Here is a 13,912-nt window from a genome sequence, read left to right on the forward strand (position 1 = left end):
GATTGGGTAGCTTCTCAACCATCCGCCAATAGCGTCCCTTGTATGAAATCAACTGGGCAAACCAACTGAGGAAGCATGTACCATAAATTAAAAGACCCATTGTCCGCAGAAATCCGCGAACCAGCAAAAAATCTGTGATATATATTTAGATATGCTTACATATAAAATCTGTGATGGAGTGAAACTGTGAAAGTCGAAGCATGATAAAGCGAGGGATCACTGTATCAATTTCCTTTGTACAGCATTGGTCACTATCATGATATTTTTTTCTCTTCATTCTGCATTAAAACATGATATTTAAAACTTTCCTTGACCATAACAACAAAAACCATGGGCTAAGTAACATATTAAAAAAATATAATTTTTGGGTGGAGTATCCCTTTATGTATTCTACTGGAGTCAGAATTTTTGAATGACACGTCCATTATCCCGAAATTGTTTAAACAGGATCGAAAACTAACTAATAGGTAGTATCACACATGTGTGTTTCAGCTGAGCTGAAGGGCTCTGATGGTTGGTCTCCTCCGGACTAGGGGCTGGCACTGTTGCACAATGCCTTTTCATTTTCTATCTCTTCTGGATGGAAGATTGACACTTGTAACACCTCTGATGTCACTTCCTTCATAAGCCCTCCTGGACCCGCCGCTTACTGCCTGTATCCCATATAAATCCTTCTTACACCACATCATGACATAATACAGTACAGTACAAGTACAAGTTGCCTAACCCTTAAGAATTTTTCTATAAGGTAAATTTCATTGACTAAAATCAAATATTGTGGTTGTTCAGTGCTATAAGTGTGCCTTCACTCTACTGGTGGAGCACCACTCAGCTTTTTAAGTACGGCACTAGCATATATTAAATTCAAAACGTTGTATGTCACAGTCATCAAAATCTATATTATAAACAAAATGGATAAAAATATTCTAAATAAAAAAAAATATTTCTTTGACAATATATCTCTCCAGTTATTGAATTTTCAAACATCAACAATTTATAAATACTGTAAACCCATATTGAAATCAAATGTAAACTTCTGTCTTTCAAAAGTCTACTTTTATGTGCTGAATTGTCCAATAATGCTGAGTACAGGTTTGAACAGTAAGCGTGTAGTAATCTTTCTTCACAATTTCAAGACATCTTTTGGTGCTTCTGTTGATTATTGCTTGCCCCTGCAGGAAAAGAAAGATGTTCATGTTTACTGGACAATAGAGGAGGTGCTCAATACAGTAAGATTACTTGTTATGTTCAATAGAAGGAATAATAGAAACGAAATGAAGCCAGAGACTCACCTGTTTGAAGTCCCAAAGCATGTTGAGCTTCTTCTCCTTTGCAGTTTTACAATCATGTAAAAGAGGGGTACTTTCACTACCCGGGTCAACCAAACAGCGGTTACTGTTGTATTTGTGTGACTTTATTCCTCCAATATAGATTTCACCATTTTTCATATAAAATGTTTGCTAAGAAATAAAAATTGAAGAAAACTTTGTAAAATGCAATGCAAGACATGATATACTGAGAAATAATACCAACTGACTTTAGAACAGCTTGCAAATGAATACTTAGGGGTACTTTTGTCCATTTTGCTACAAAATAACAGATTATTCAGGCATCATCAGTCACTTACAAAGCCACAAAAGGATAGTGGTGTTTCATGGAAGTATGTGAAGTTCTTAGGAATATGTCTCATTATTTGTATACTTTAATCATTTGATATTTTTCACACAACTGGATGCAGCTTGCTCTCCAGTTTAATGTACTGAATATAACAGGATTATATTTGACAAAACAGTACACTCTGCAGCTTTTCACCTTTTACAAAATTTGCTTGATTACATTTAGATTAATTTCATCTGTATTAACACTATTTTCTCTTTTAAAATAACATTTAGTAGAATATGACAAAGATGATAATAATAAGACTTCATTCATTTCAAAGTAGGTAAATGTGGAATTACATTATCTGGAATTGAACGGCACCAGACAGTATTTAGTCATACATGTTTAAATGCATCATTAGCTCTATCTATTATTAGTTTGTACTGATTAAAAGAAATAATGTGTTAAAACAAGTGTTGGACAGTTTCTTATAATTGGGCAGGATTTGCATATGTTAGGTTTATTATCTCTTTTGAACAGCATTGAATATGTTTAGCAAAATAATACTCAATATTAACTTTTTTTTTTCTTTTTACAGTTTCAAATTTCAGAATATACAAGTGTACATTGAACTGCCAGGGATCAAGTCACTATTATTGCTATTGTTGCCAGAAGACAGTGGTTTATCAAGATCAGTTCCTCTGGCACTCATCAGAGTATGTCAAAGAGTCAGCAGTGTCCCCTATGCCGGCAACAGCTGCCATCCTGCCTCTACCCCCTATGGCAGCACCGGCTGCTGTTCAGCCTCTGCCCCCATTAGCCAGCATCCATCTACTGCCCTCTGTGCCTGCATCACTTGCTGCCTGGCCTCGACCTTCTGTGCTTGTTTCTATGTCATTTCCACCTGTGTCTCTCTTATCATATTCATGGCCACCATCAAGAGTGTCCTTAAATCTTGAATTCCATTTAGTGGTCAAGCCAAGGTTAGAAACGTACAGTGCTGTCTTTGTAACCAGAGGCTGAACAGAAAACCTTAGAGTGCACTTGAAGAGAAAACACTTAAATTGTAAGCAAGAGATTAGTGCACAAAACCATCTTAAATCCATGTGTATTTAGAAGGATCAAGGAATATCTGGTGTTGCAAAAGCTTGCCCTGGTGAATCAATGCTAAAGTATATTCAAAAGAAGACCTGGGGTTCCAGACATACAATTCAACATGAAATGGATTTTTGTAAGCTTAATTCAGATTTGGTCTTAAGGAGTGGACTGATGTCTTTTGACTAGCAACACACTGAGTCCCGTACCTATTGACTCACAGCAGGTATCACAGAGGCGGTCCTAATTAAATAGGTTCTAAATGAGATGGTTAGGGAAAAGTGGATGGGAGAACCTAATAAAACGAACTACAGTATGCCTGAAAAGGCCACATATAGCTAGAGAACAAGGTATTGCCTTAAGCAAACAGGACACACGGGATGATTACAATTTAAAGAGATTCATATCTGTGTACCAGCCCAACTTGTCATATTACAGTAGATTTGCAAGGTTTTTCAATACTATGACATTGTGTGTAATTCTTGGCATTCTGGTCCTTTTTCCAAAACCACGACTAGCATATATGCAAAAATACAGCATACAGCGAAATGGCATCTTTTTTGAGACTAGCACGGAACTTTATAAGAGAGTCAGGAGCACCAAAAACTCAGAATTCAGAATCAGAAATACAGAGGACACCTGCCCCTAAGAAGATAGAACTGTAGGAAAAGAATTCCTTTATCCACCAAAAGAAGATCTTGCTGAAACTGTAAAGTATCTGTACCACAAAAAATGAATTCCAGCAGTCCTACCTGCATAACCTGCCCAAGCACCTAATACTGAGACAATGTGCTGGCGTCTGTCCAGGAATTATACCACTGACTAATCCTGTCATTATTTCATTTCTAAGCAACTGTCATCCAAAGCAAACTTGTTACTTTCACTGGAAACATCACACCTTTTTGAGTGAAGCTGAATTTAAATAATGAACGGATAACATTTTTGAATCACTTTGCACAGTGCTTGTCAATTGTGTTCTTTGGCACTGATGTGATAACATTTTATCTACATAATTCACTAGATGATATGTTTTTTTCTGCTTTTAAGCATATGCTTAATCAAACTATTCCAGATTTACGTGAAGGCAGCATGACTTTGAAAGACACTGATTAGCCTCTTTTAATTTTTTCACCTATAAAGATGAAACCACATATTGTGAAGAGTGTGAGTTGTGTGGCCAGGTCTATAGAGTTCAGGAATGCAGTGGAACTTTAATGAGCACATTATTTTCAGCATTCATTTATGTCTGTTCTTAAGAAACTCACTCCAGGGAAAAAGTTAACATACATACAGTGCATTTACAGGGTGAGTCAAAATTATGTTAACATTTGAATGGCAGAAACAATTTATTCACAAAACATAACTTCATGAAATATACTTCACACTTCAAATGACACACGTTTCACGGGAATAGATGATACCACAGTCTGTATTCTGTCCTTCAGAATTGATATCAAGAAATTTCTTGCCATACACACGCTCCTTCATCAAACCCCATAACCTGGAAAGGTGTTGTCGAGATAAAAATAATCCATTAGTGTCAACATAATTTTGATTCACCCTATATATATGAGAATTCTTATTTGGTTATTCATCTGTCCATGGCTGAATTTACACCACAGGATGGGATGTACATTTCTTATATTTTGACACATTTTAGTTTTTGCACTAGTGTTTTCTATTAGTGTCAGATTGTTAATATGCATCTAATGAGGATGACTTCAGTCTGCTGTACGATATGATTGGATATAGATTTGTATTAGATTAAATTAGATTATACTTTATGTATATGTACTGTATATGTGTGTGTGAATGTAGCCCAAATCAGTTTTGACAATAAAGTCATTTGAAGGTGCGTATGTTTTATTTTTTCCCTCTCCAATATCCAGCAAGCCAAACAATGTAAAAGTGGTTGGTCTTATTTATGTAGGCTACATTTTCAATCCTTTTTATGCATCAGTTTTCTCAGGAGGTATCTACTTTACGATTTTTTAAATTAATGTATTAATGATTTGTGGCATTACTTAAATGGAATACTATTGAATAAGCCTGTACTTTTTGTTAGGTTAAATCTAGATATATTAAGATAAAATTTTGATTAATTGCAGTTTAACAGTATAATTCGTCAGCAGTATTTGTTGTGTAAAATATGTTTTTTATTATTTGGTTGTCATTATTGTATTTTTATATTATTTTCCTTTTGTCCCCTGAAACCCTGTAGTTAGGTTATAGTGGTTGGATAATGGATGGATGGATGGATCTTACTTTGGAAATGCTATGGATTTCCTTGAACTTCACAAACCAAATACTGTACAGGGTGTCCACAAAGTCTCTTCATAAATTCAAAAAATTACTAAAAAGGCAATCGATGAGATAGGTTAATCAAATTTGTCCTATGTTCTCAGTCGTTATCAAAGTTTTTTATGTGATGAGGCAACTTTCCATGTTTCAGGGAAACTGAACACACATAATGTGAGAATCTGGGGCACAGAAAACCCCCATGTGACTAGGGAACTTCACTGAGATAGTCCAAAGGTGAATGTGTGGTGTTGGATCATGTGCAATCGAATCATTGGTCCATTTTTCTTCAACAAGAGATCAATTACTGCAAATGTGTACCTTGAACTTTTGACTGAATATGTGACACCACAACTGGATGACCTTCAACCAGCCATCATTTTCCAGCAAGATGGTGCACCGCCACATTGGGGACTGCATGTTCGTGGGTTCCTGAATCAGACATTTCCATATCGGTGGATTGGAAGGGTGGCCCAATTCCTGGCCACCTTGTTCACCAGATATCACTTCCCTGGACTTCTTTCTGTGGGGCTATGTTAAAGATTTTGTGTATCAAACAAAGATACGCGACATTAATGACCTAAAGCAAAAGATTACTGATGCCATTGCCACCATTGATGACGCTATGCAACAGAGAACATGGCAAGAAATTGACCACTGTTCTGATGTGCTTCGTGCAACTTTTGGTGCCCATGTAGAGGTTTTTTAAACAAGGTGAAAAAACTTCAATATCTACTTCTCATTTTGTAATAATTTCCAAAGATTTGTCTATTCATTTGCTTTTTAATAAAATTTTGAAATTGTAAAGAGACTTTGTGGACACCCTGTATTTCCTGAGCAAGATTGTTCTTTGCATAAATACATCCATTTTGAGGCACTTTCAGCACATGAATTTAACAACTCTTGTGTACAGTGTGAATTTCATCCTCCAATGGTGGTGATGGACCATCGCAAGAAAGGAGTTTTATTATGCCTGGTAAGGAAGATGGCACTTAAAGTGTAGAACTATAGTAGACATCTTAGTGACTTAGCATTTATTATTTTTAATTTTGGCCTGATTTTGTGCAGCCAGTGAAACAGAAGAACCCCCAACAGATTATGATGGCTAAGTTAATGTAGAAGATTTTTGGGAGTCAGTGGACCTTAAACCATGGCTTTGTCAAGAGTAATCATTATATTTTGTCTTCTTTTGAATTTGACTTTTGAAGTTACATAGATGCACATTTAATTGTAGATTCCAGCTCATTAAACTCTCATTTACTCCTTTTAATGTAACTGTTGCAATCCATTTGTTGTAAAACCAGTTTGCCACAATTGGCCACCATGGATAGGTGCTCATATGAGAAAATCTAGCACCATGCTCAACAAGTTTAGCAAGTTCAGGAACCTGTGGAGGCTTTTGTGGTATCTGTCATTGAAGACAATTCACATATTTAAAGATACATGGTTATAAATTTGCTTGTGATGTTTCATTTTCCCTTTTTTGTCATCAAAACTGTTAACTTATTGAAAAGTATAATTATTTATTAACAGGGTCGTCTTAAAAGCATTATAGGCCCCAAGGAAAACTAATATGCTGGGGCCTCTGTTTTTATGGCAAAACTGAAACATACATAGAAATCAGAAACATCGTGGGCCCCCATACTCCTGGGGCCCCAGTCAGTGCCCATTGTGCTCATACGTTAAGACGGCCCTGTTTATGAATGACTATGTGCCTGTCTGAGTGTGTGCCCAGCAAAGGAGTGGACTTTGCTCACCCCCGTCTTTTGAGAAAATATGGAGCCATGTTCAGTTTTAACACAACCTTGTCCCCAAATGAAATAAGTGGTCACTGAATGAGTGTGTGTATACAAGATTTAGGTTCATGCACTAAGAAAGCTGGTTAAATAGTGTGTCTTCAAAAGGATAGAAAATGGACCAAATACTAAAAATAAGGAATAAAATACATAATTAAGCTACCTATGATAAAACTTTCCAGATGGTTTGGGGAGCATCAGGTCAGTTATATACTACATACAATACCAGCTAAAACCTTGCAGCAGCAGGTAAAACCTTTAGAACATCTACTAGAAATCAATTGTTCAGTGACTATTCATGACAAACATTGCATATAACCTTTGCTATAAAACATATTAAAAGAGAAACAGCATTAAACTGAAAAGTGTACTACATTCAAATGTAAAATTTTGAAATTTCTTTGAATTGATCGTCAAAAGTAGTAAGTGCATCCAAATCTAAATTTTGTTAAAGACTGAAAAAGTAATAAAGTATTAAAACATCTGATATTCACCTCCTGCAAGAAGTGTATAATTCCTGTTCCACTTTCAGAGGTAGACTGAGCACATGGTGGAAAAAATACATTTTTTTATTTGTTTTGGAATTACCTGGTGGAAACTGAAGATTGTTGCAGGTTTTAGGCAGGTCCAGGCTGATCAAATGATCAAATGTGTTAAAACAAGTTTTGGACAGTTTCTTACAATTGGGCAGGATTTGTATATGTTAGGTTTATTATCTCTTTTGAACAGTATTGAATATGTTCAGCAAAATAATACTCAATATTAACTTTTTTTTTCTTTTTACAGTTTCAAGTTTCAGAATATGCAAGTGTACATTGAACTGCCAGGGATCAAGTCACTATTATTGCTATTGTTGCCAGAAGACAGTGGTTTATCAAGATCAGTTCCTCTGGCACTCATCAGAGTATGTCAAAGAGTCAGCAGTGTCCCCTATGCCGGCAACAGCTGCCATCCTGCCTCTACCCCCTATGCCAGCATCGTCTGCTGTTCAGCCTCTGCCCCCATTGGCCAGCATCCATCTACTGCCCTCTGTGCCTGCATCACTTGCTGCCTGGCCTTGGCCTTCTGTGCTTGTTTCTATGTCATTTCCACCTGTGTCTCTCTTATCATATTCATGGCCACCATCAAGAGTGTCCTTAAATCTTGAATTCCATTTAGTGGTCAAGCCAAGGTTAGAAACGTACAGTGCTGTCTTTGTAACGAGAGGCTGAACAGAAAACTTTAGAGTGCACTTGAAGAGAAAACACTTAAATTGTAAGCAAGAGATTAGTGCACGGATCAAGAAATATTTGGTGTTGCAAAAGCTTTACCTGGTGAATCAATGCTAAAGTACATTCAAAAGAAGACCTGGGGGTCCAGACATACAATTCAACATAAAATGGATTTTTGTAAGCTTAATTCAGATTTGGTCTTAAGGAGTGGACTGATGTCTTTTGACTAGCAACACACTGAGTCCCGTACCTATTGACTCACAGCAGGTATCACAGAGGCGGTCCTAATTAAATAGGTTCTAAATGAGATGGTTAGGGAAAAGTGGATGGGAGAACCTAATAAAACGAACTACAGTATGCCTGAAAAGGCCACATATAGCTAGAGAACAAGGTATTGCCTTAAGCAAACAGGACACACGGGATGATTACAATTTAAAGAGATTCATATCTGTGTACCAGCCCAACTTGTCATATTACAGTAGATTTGCAAGGTTTTTCAATACTATGACATTGTGTGTAATTCTTGGCATTCTGGTCCTTTTTCCAAACCACGACTAGCATATATGCAAAAATACAGCATACAGCGAAATGGCATCTTTTTTGAGACTAGCACGGAACTTTATAAGAGAGTCAGGAGCACCAAAAACTCAGAATTCAGAATCAGAAATACAGAGGACACCTGCCCCTAAGAAGATAGAACTGTAGGAAAAGAATTCCTTTATCCACCAAAAGAAGATCTTGCTGAAACTGTAAAGTATCTGTACCACAAAAAATGAATTCCAGCAGTCCTACCTGCATAACCTGCCCAAGCACCTAATACTGAGACAATGTGCTGGCGTCTGTCCAGGAATTATACCACTGACTAATCCTGTCATTATTTCATTTCTAAGCAACTGTCATCCAAAGCAAACTTGTTACTTTCACTGGAAACATCACACCTTTTTGAGTGAAGCTGAATTTAAATAATGAACGGATAACATTTTTGAATCACTTTGCACAGTGCTTGTCAATTGTGTTCTTTGGCACTGATGTGATAACATTTTATCTACATAATTCACTAGATGATATGTTTTTTTCTGCTTTTAAGCATATGCTTAATCAAACTATTCCAGATTTACGTGAAGGCAGCATGACTTTGAAAGACACTGATTAGCCTCTTTTAATTTTTTCACCTATAAAGATGAAACCACATATTGTGAAGAGTGTGAGTTGTGTGGCCAGGTCTATAGAGTTCAGGAATGCAGTGGAACTTTAATGAGCACATTATTTTCAGCATTCATTTATGTCTGTTCTTAAGAAACTCACTCCAGGGAAAAAGTTAACATACATACAGTGCATTTACAGGGTGAGTCAAAATTATGTTAACATTTGAATGGCAGAAACAATTTATTCACAAAACATAACTTCATGAAATATACTTCACACTTCAAATGACACACGTTTCACGGGGAATAGATGATACCACAGTCTGTATTCTGTCCTTCAGAATTGATATCAAGAAATTTCTTGCCATACACACGCGCTCCTTCATCAAACCCCATAACCTGGAAAGGTGTTGTCGAGATAAAAATAATCCATTAGTGTCAACATAATTTTGATTCACCCTATATATATGAGAATTCTTATTTGGTTATTCATCTGTCCATGGCTGAATTTACACCACAGGATGGGATGTACATTTCTTATATTTTGACACATTTTAGTTTTTGCACTAGTGTTTTCTATTAGTGTCAGATTGTTAATATGCATCTAATGAGGATGACTTCAGTCTGCTGTACGATATGATTGGATATAGATTTGTATTAGATTAAATTAGATTATACTTTATGTATATGTACTGTATATGTGTGTGTGAATGTAGCCCAAATCAGTTTTGACAATAAAGTCATTTGAAGGTGCGTATGTTTTATTTTTTCCCTCTCCAATATCCAGCAAGCCAAACAATGTAAAAGTGGTTGGTCTTATTTATGTAGGCTACATTTTCAATCCTTTTTATGCATCAGTTTTCTCAGGAGGTATCTACTTTACGATTTTTTAAATTAATGTATTAATGATTTGTGGCATTACTTAAATGGAATACTATTGAATAAGCCTGTACTTTTTGTTAGGTTAAATCTAGATATATTAAGATAAAATTTTGATTAATTGCAGTTTAACAGTATAATTCGTCAGCAGTATTTGTTGTGTAAAATATGTTTTTTATTATTTGGTTGTCATTATTGTATTTTTATATTATTTTCCTTTTGTCCCCTGAAACCCTGTAGTTAGGTTATAGTGGTTGGATAATGGATGGATGGATGGATCTTACTTTGGAAATGCTATGGATTTCCTTGAACTTACCACAAACCAAATACTGTACAGGGTGTCCACAAAGTCTCTTCATAAATTCAAAAAATTACTAAAAAGGCAATCGATGAGATAGGTTAATCAAATTTGTCCTATGTTCTCAGTCGTTATCAAAGTTTTTTATGTGATGAGGCAACTTTCCATGTTTCAGGGAAACTGAACACACATAATGTGAGAATCTGGGGCACAGAAAACCCCCATGTGACTAGGGAACTTCACTGAGATAGTCCAAAGGTGAATGTGTGGTGTTGGATCATGTGCAATCGAATCATTGGTCCATTTTTCTTCAACAAGAGATCAATTACTGCAAATGTGTACCTTGAACTTTTGACTGAATATGTGACACCACAACTGGATGACCTTCAACCAGCCATCATTTTCCAGCAAGATGGTGCACCGCCACATTGGGGACTGCATGTTCGTGGGTTCCTGAATCAGACATTTCCATATCGGTGGATTGGAAGGGGTGGCCCAATTCCCTGGCCACCTTGTTCACCAGATATCACTTCCCTGGACTTCTTTCTGTGGGGCTATGTTAAAGATTTTGTGTATCAAACAAAGATACGGGACATTAATGACCTAAAGCAAAAGATTACTGATGCCATTGCCACCATTGATGACGCTATGCAACAGAGAACATGGCAAGAAATTGACCACTGTTCTGATGTGCTTCGTGCAACTTTTGGTGCCCATGTAGAGGTTTTTTAAACAAGGTGAAAAAACTTCAATATCTACTTCTCATTTTGTAATAATTTCCAAAGATTTGTCTATTCATTTGCTTTTTAATAAAATTTTGAAATTGTAAAGAGACTTTGTGGACACCCTGTATTTCCTGAGCAAGATTGTTCTTTGCATAAATACATCCATTTTGAGGCACTTTCAGCACATGAATTTAACAACTCTTGTGTACAGTGTGAATTTCATCCTCCAATGGTGGTGATGGACCATCGCAAGAAAGGAGTTTTTATTATGCCTGGTAAGGAAGATGGCACTTAAAGTGTAGAACTATAGTAGACATCTTAGTGACTTAGCATTTATTATTTTTAATTTTGGCCTGATTTTGTGCAGCCAGTGAAACAGAAGAACCCCCAACAGATTATGATGGCTAAGTTAATGTAGAAGATTTTTGGGAGTCAGTGGACCTTAAACCATGACTTTGTCAAGTGTAATCATTATATTTTGTCTTCTTTTGAATTTGACTTTTGAAGTTACATAGATGCACATTTAATTGTAGATTCCAGCTCATTAAACTCTCATTTACTCCTTTTAATGTAACTGTTGCAATCCATTTGTTGTAAAACCAGTTTGCCACAATTGGCCACCATGGATAGGTGCTCATATGAGAAAATCTAGCACCATGCTCAACAAGTTTAGCAAGTTCAGGAACCTGTGGAGGCTTTTGTGGTATCTGTCATTGAAGACAATTCACATATTTAAAGATACATGGTTATAAATTTGCTTGTGATGTTTCATTTTCCCTTTTTTGTCATCAAAACTGTTAACTTATTGAAAAGTATAATTATTTATTAACAGGGTCGTCTTAACAGCATTATAGGCCCCAAGGAAAAGTAGTATGCTGGGGCCTCTGTTTTTATGGCAAAACAGAAACATACATAGAAATCAGAAACATCGTGGGCCCCCATACTCCTGGGGCCCCAGTCAGTGCCCATTGTGCTCATACGTTAAGACGGCCCTGTTTATGAATGACTATGTGCCTGTCTGAGTGTGTGCCCAGCAAAGGAGTGGACTTTGCTCACCCCCGTCTTTTGAGAAAATATGGAGCCATGTTCAGTTTTAACACAACCTTGTCTCCAAATGAGATAAGTGGTCACTAAATGAGTGTGTGTATACAAGATTTAGGTTCATGCACTAAGAAAGCTGGTTAAATAGTGTGTCTTCAAAAGGATAGAAAATGGACCAAATACTAAAAATAAGGAATAAAATGCATAATTAATCTACCTATGATAAAACTTTCCAGATCGTTTGGGGAGCATCAGGTCAGTTATATACTACATACAATACCAGCTAAAACCTTGCAGCAGCAGGTAAAACCTTGAGAACATCTACTAGAAATCAATTGTTCAGTGACCATTCATGACAAACACTGCATATAACCTTTGCTGTAAAACATATTAAAAGAGAAACAGCATTAAACTGAAAAGTGTACTACATTCAAATGGAAAATTTTGAAATTTCTTTGAATTGATCGTCAAAAGTAGTAAGTGCCATCCAAATCTAAATTTTGTTAAAGACTTAAATAGTAATACAGTATTAAAACATCTGATGTTCACCTCCTGCAAGAGTATAATTCCTGTTCCACTTTCAGAGGTAGACTGAGCACATGGTGGAAAGAATACATTTTTTATTTGTTTTGGAATTACCTGGTGGAAACTGAAGATTGTTGCAGGTTTTAGGCAGGTCCAGGCTGATCAAATGATCCTGTTGCAACTGCAATGTCAGCCAGGAAAGAAGACAGAAGAGGTGGGGAAACAACAAAATCAAAAATTCAGAGACTACAATGAATGCTGATAGGTCCTAAAGGATTTTATATTGATCTGATGTGCATGATGATGCATTTTAGTTGCATTATAGCTAATTGAAAAATATATACGTTTAGTAGTAAAGTGATTACTGTTAGAACATTAGAAAAATGTAGACAAGAACAGACCATCCAGACCAACAACGCTTACCAACCTCATTCGCATACTTTCTCCAAAATGACATCAAATTGAGCTTTGAAAGTCTCTAAAGTCCTACTATCTGCTGTACTACACTACTTAGTAATTTATTCCGTGTCTATGGTTTTGTCTTTGAAGAAAACATTCTAAGAATTCTTCCAAAATCTGCCCTTAAAAAGCTTCCAGACATGTCCCCATGCTTATTTCCCTACAACACTAATTCCTTTCATCATTTTAAAATATCATATGTTCTTCTCATAAGGGGTACTTCAAACTTTCTGACTTCCCATTGTATATTCAAATCTAACATTTCTACTTCTGTGTAGCGCCTTACATTTACCTAAATTAAATTTTGCTTGTCAAATATCTGCCCAAGCCTGTATTCTGTCCAGGTCTATCCATTACAAATTAACTGATTCAAGATGATCTGTCATCCCTTAACGTTACTTTTCATTTCTTTCACTCTCTTTGTAGATTATGCTCATTCTCCCCATGTGTGCATGGATACAGGGGTTTATACCCACATCCTGAAGATGAGTTTGTTAACTTATCTTTAAGCAATGAATTGAGTCTGGATGTATGGCATGTATATGCCACTGAATGTGGCATATGGATTCATGCTAACCCTATTAATTTCTCACTTTATTTCCACTTCTTCAGAATTCGTGAACCCAAGGGTTCAGTTCCAAAATCACATCTAAATTTGTCTTTAATAGTATGGGCAGGCGCTGTGTGTGCATGAGAACTGGCAAACAGAAAATACTCATCCAGAAGCACAGAGTATTAAAGATAGTGATAAGAAATTAGCAACACTACAGCTTTGGATCTCACAGATAGAAGAGAGGCTTGATGTCTGTTTTACATACCATAACAAAATAGGCTGTAAGAA

At 36.3% G+C, this 13,912-nt stretch overlaps 1 protein-coding gene across 2 annotated transcripts in view; it reads right to left on the reverse strand.

Annotated features, from left to right (window-relative positions):
• Positions 1-219: 219 nt before the first annotated feature.
• Positions 220-13,912, reverse strand: part of LOC120533725 (probable polypeptide N-acetylgalactosaminyltransferase 8) — an 82,455-nt gene continuing 68,762 nt past the window's right edge. Inside the window, exons 10-11 of one of the 2 annotated variants that reach the window (XM_039760641.1) lie at positions 1,293-1,460; positions 220-1,172 (exon numbers count right to left, since the gene is read on the reverse strand). In XM_039760641.1, the coding sequence (XP_039616575.1) occupies positions 1,044-1,172; positions 1,293-1,460 (297 nt within the window). In that variant the 3' untranslated portion in view covers positions 220-1,043. Of the gene's footprint in view, positions 1,173-1,292; positions 1,461-9,221; positions 9,544-12,726; positions 12,794-13,912 lie in introns of those variants that run through there. The other variant, XM_039760642.1, reaches the window with a different exon arrangement.

This window comes from Polypterus senegalus, chromosome 8 (genome assembly GCF_016835505.1).
Source record: "Polypterus senegalus isolate Bchr_013 chromosome 8, ASM1683550v1, whole genome shotgun sequence".
Lineage (NCBI taxonomy): Eukaryota > Metazoa > Chordata > Cladistia > Polypteriformes > Polypteridae > Polypterus > Polypterus senegalus.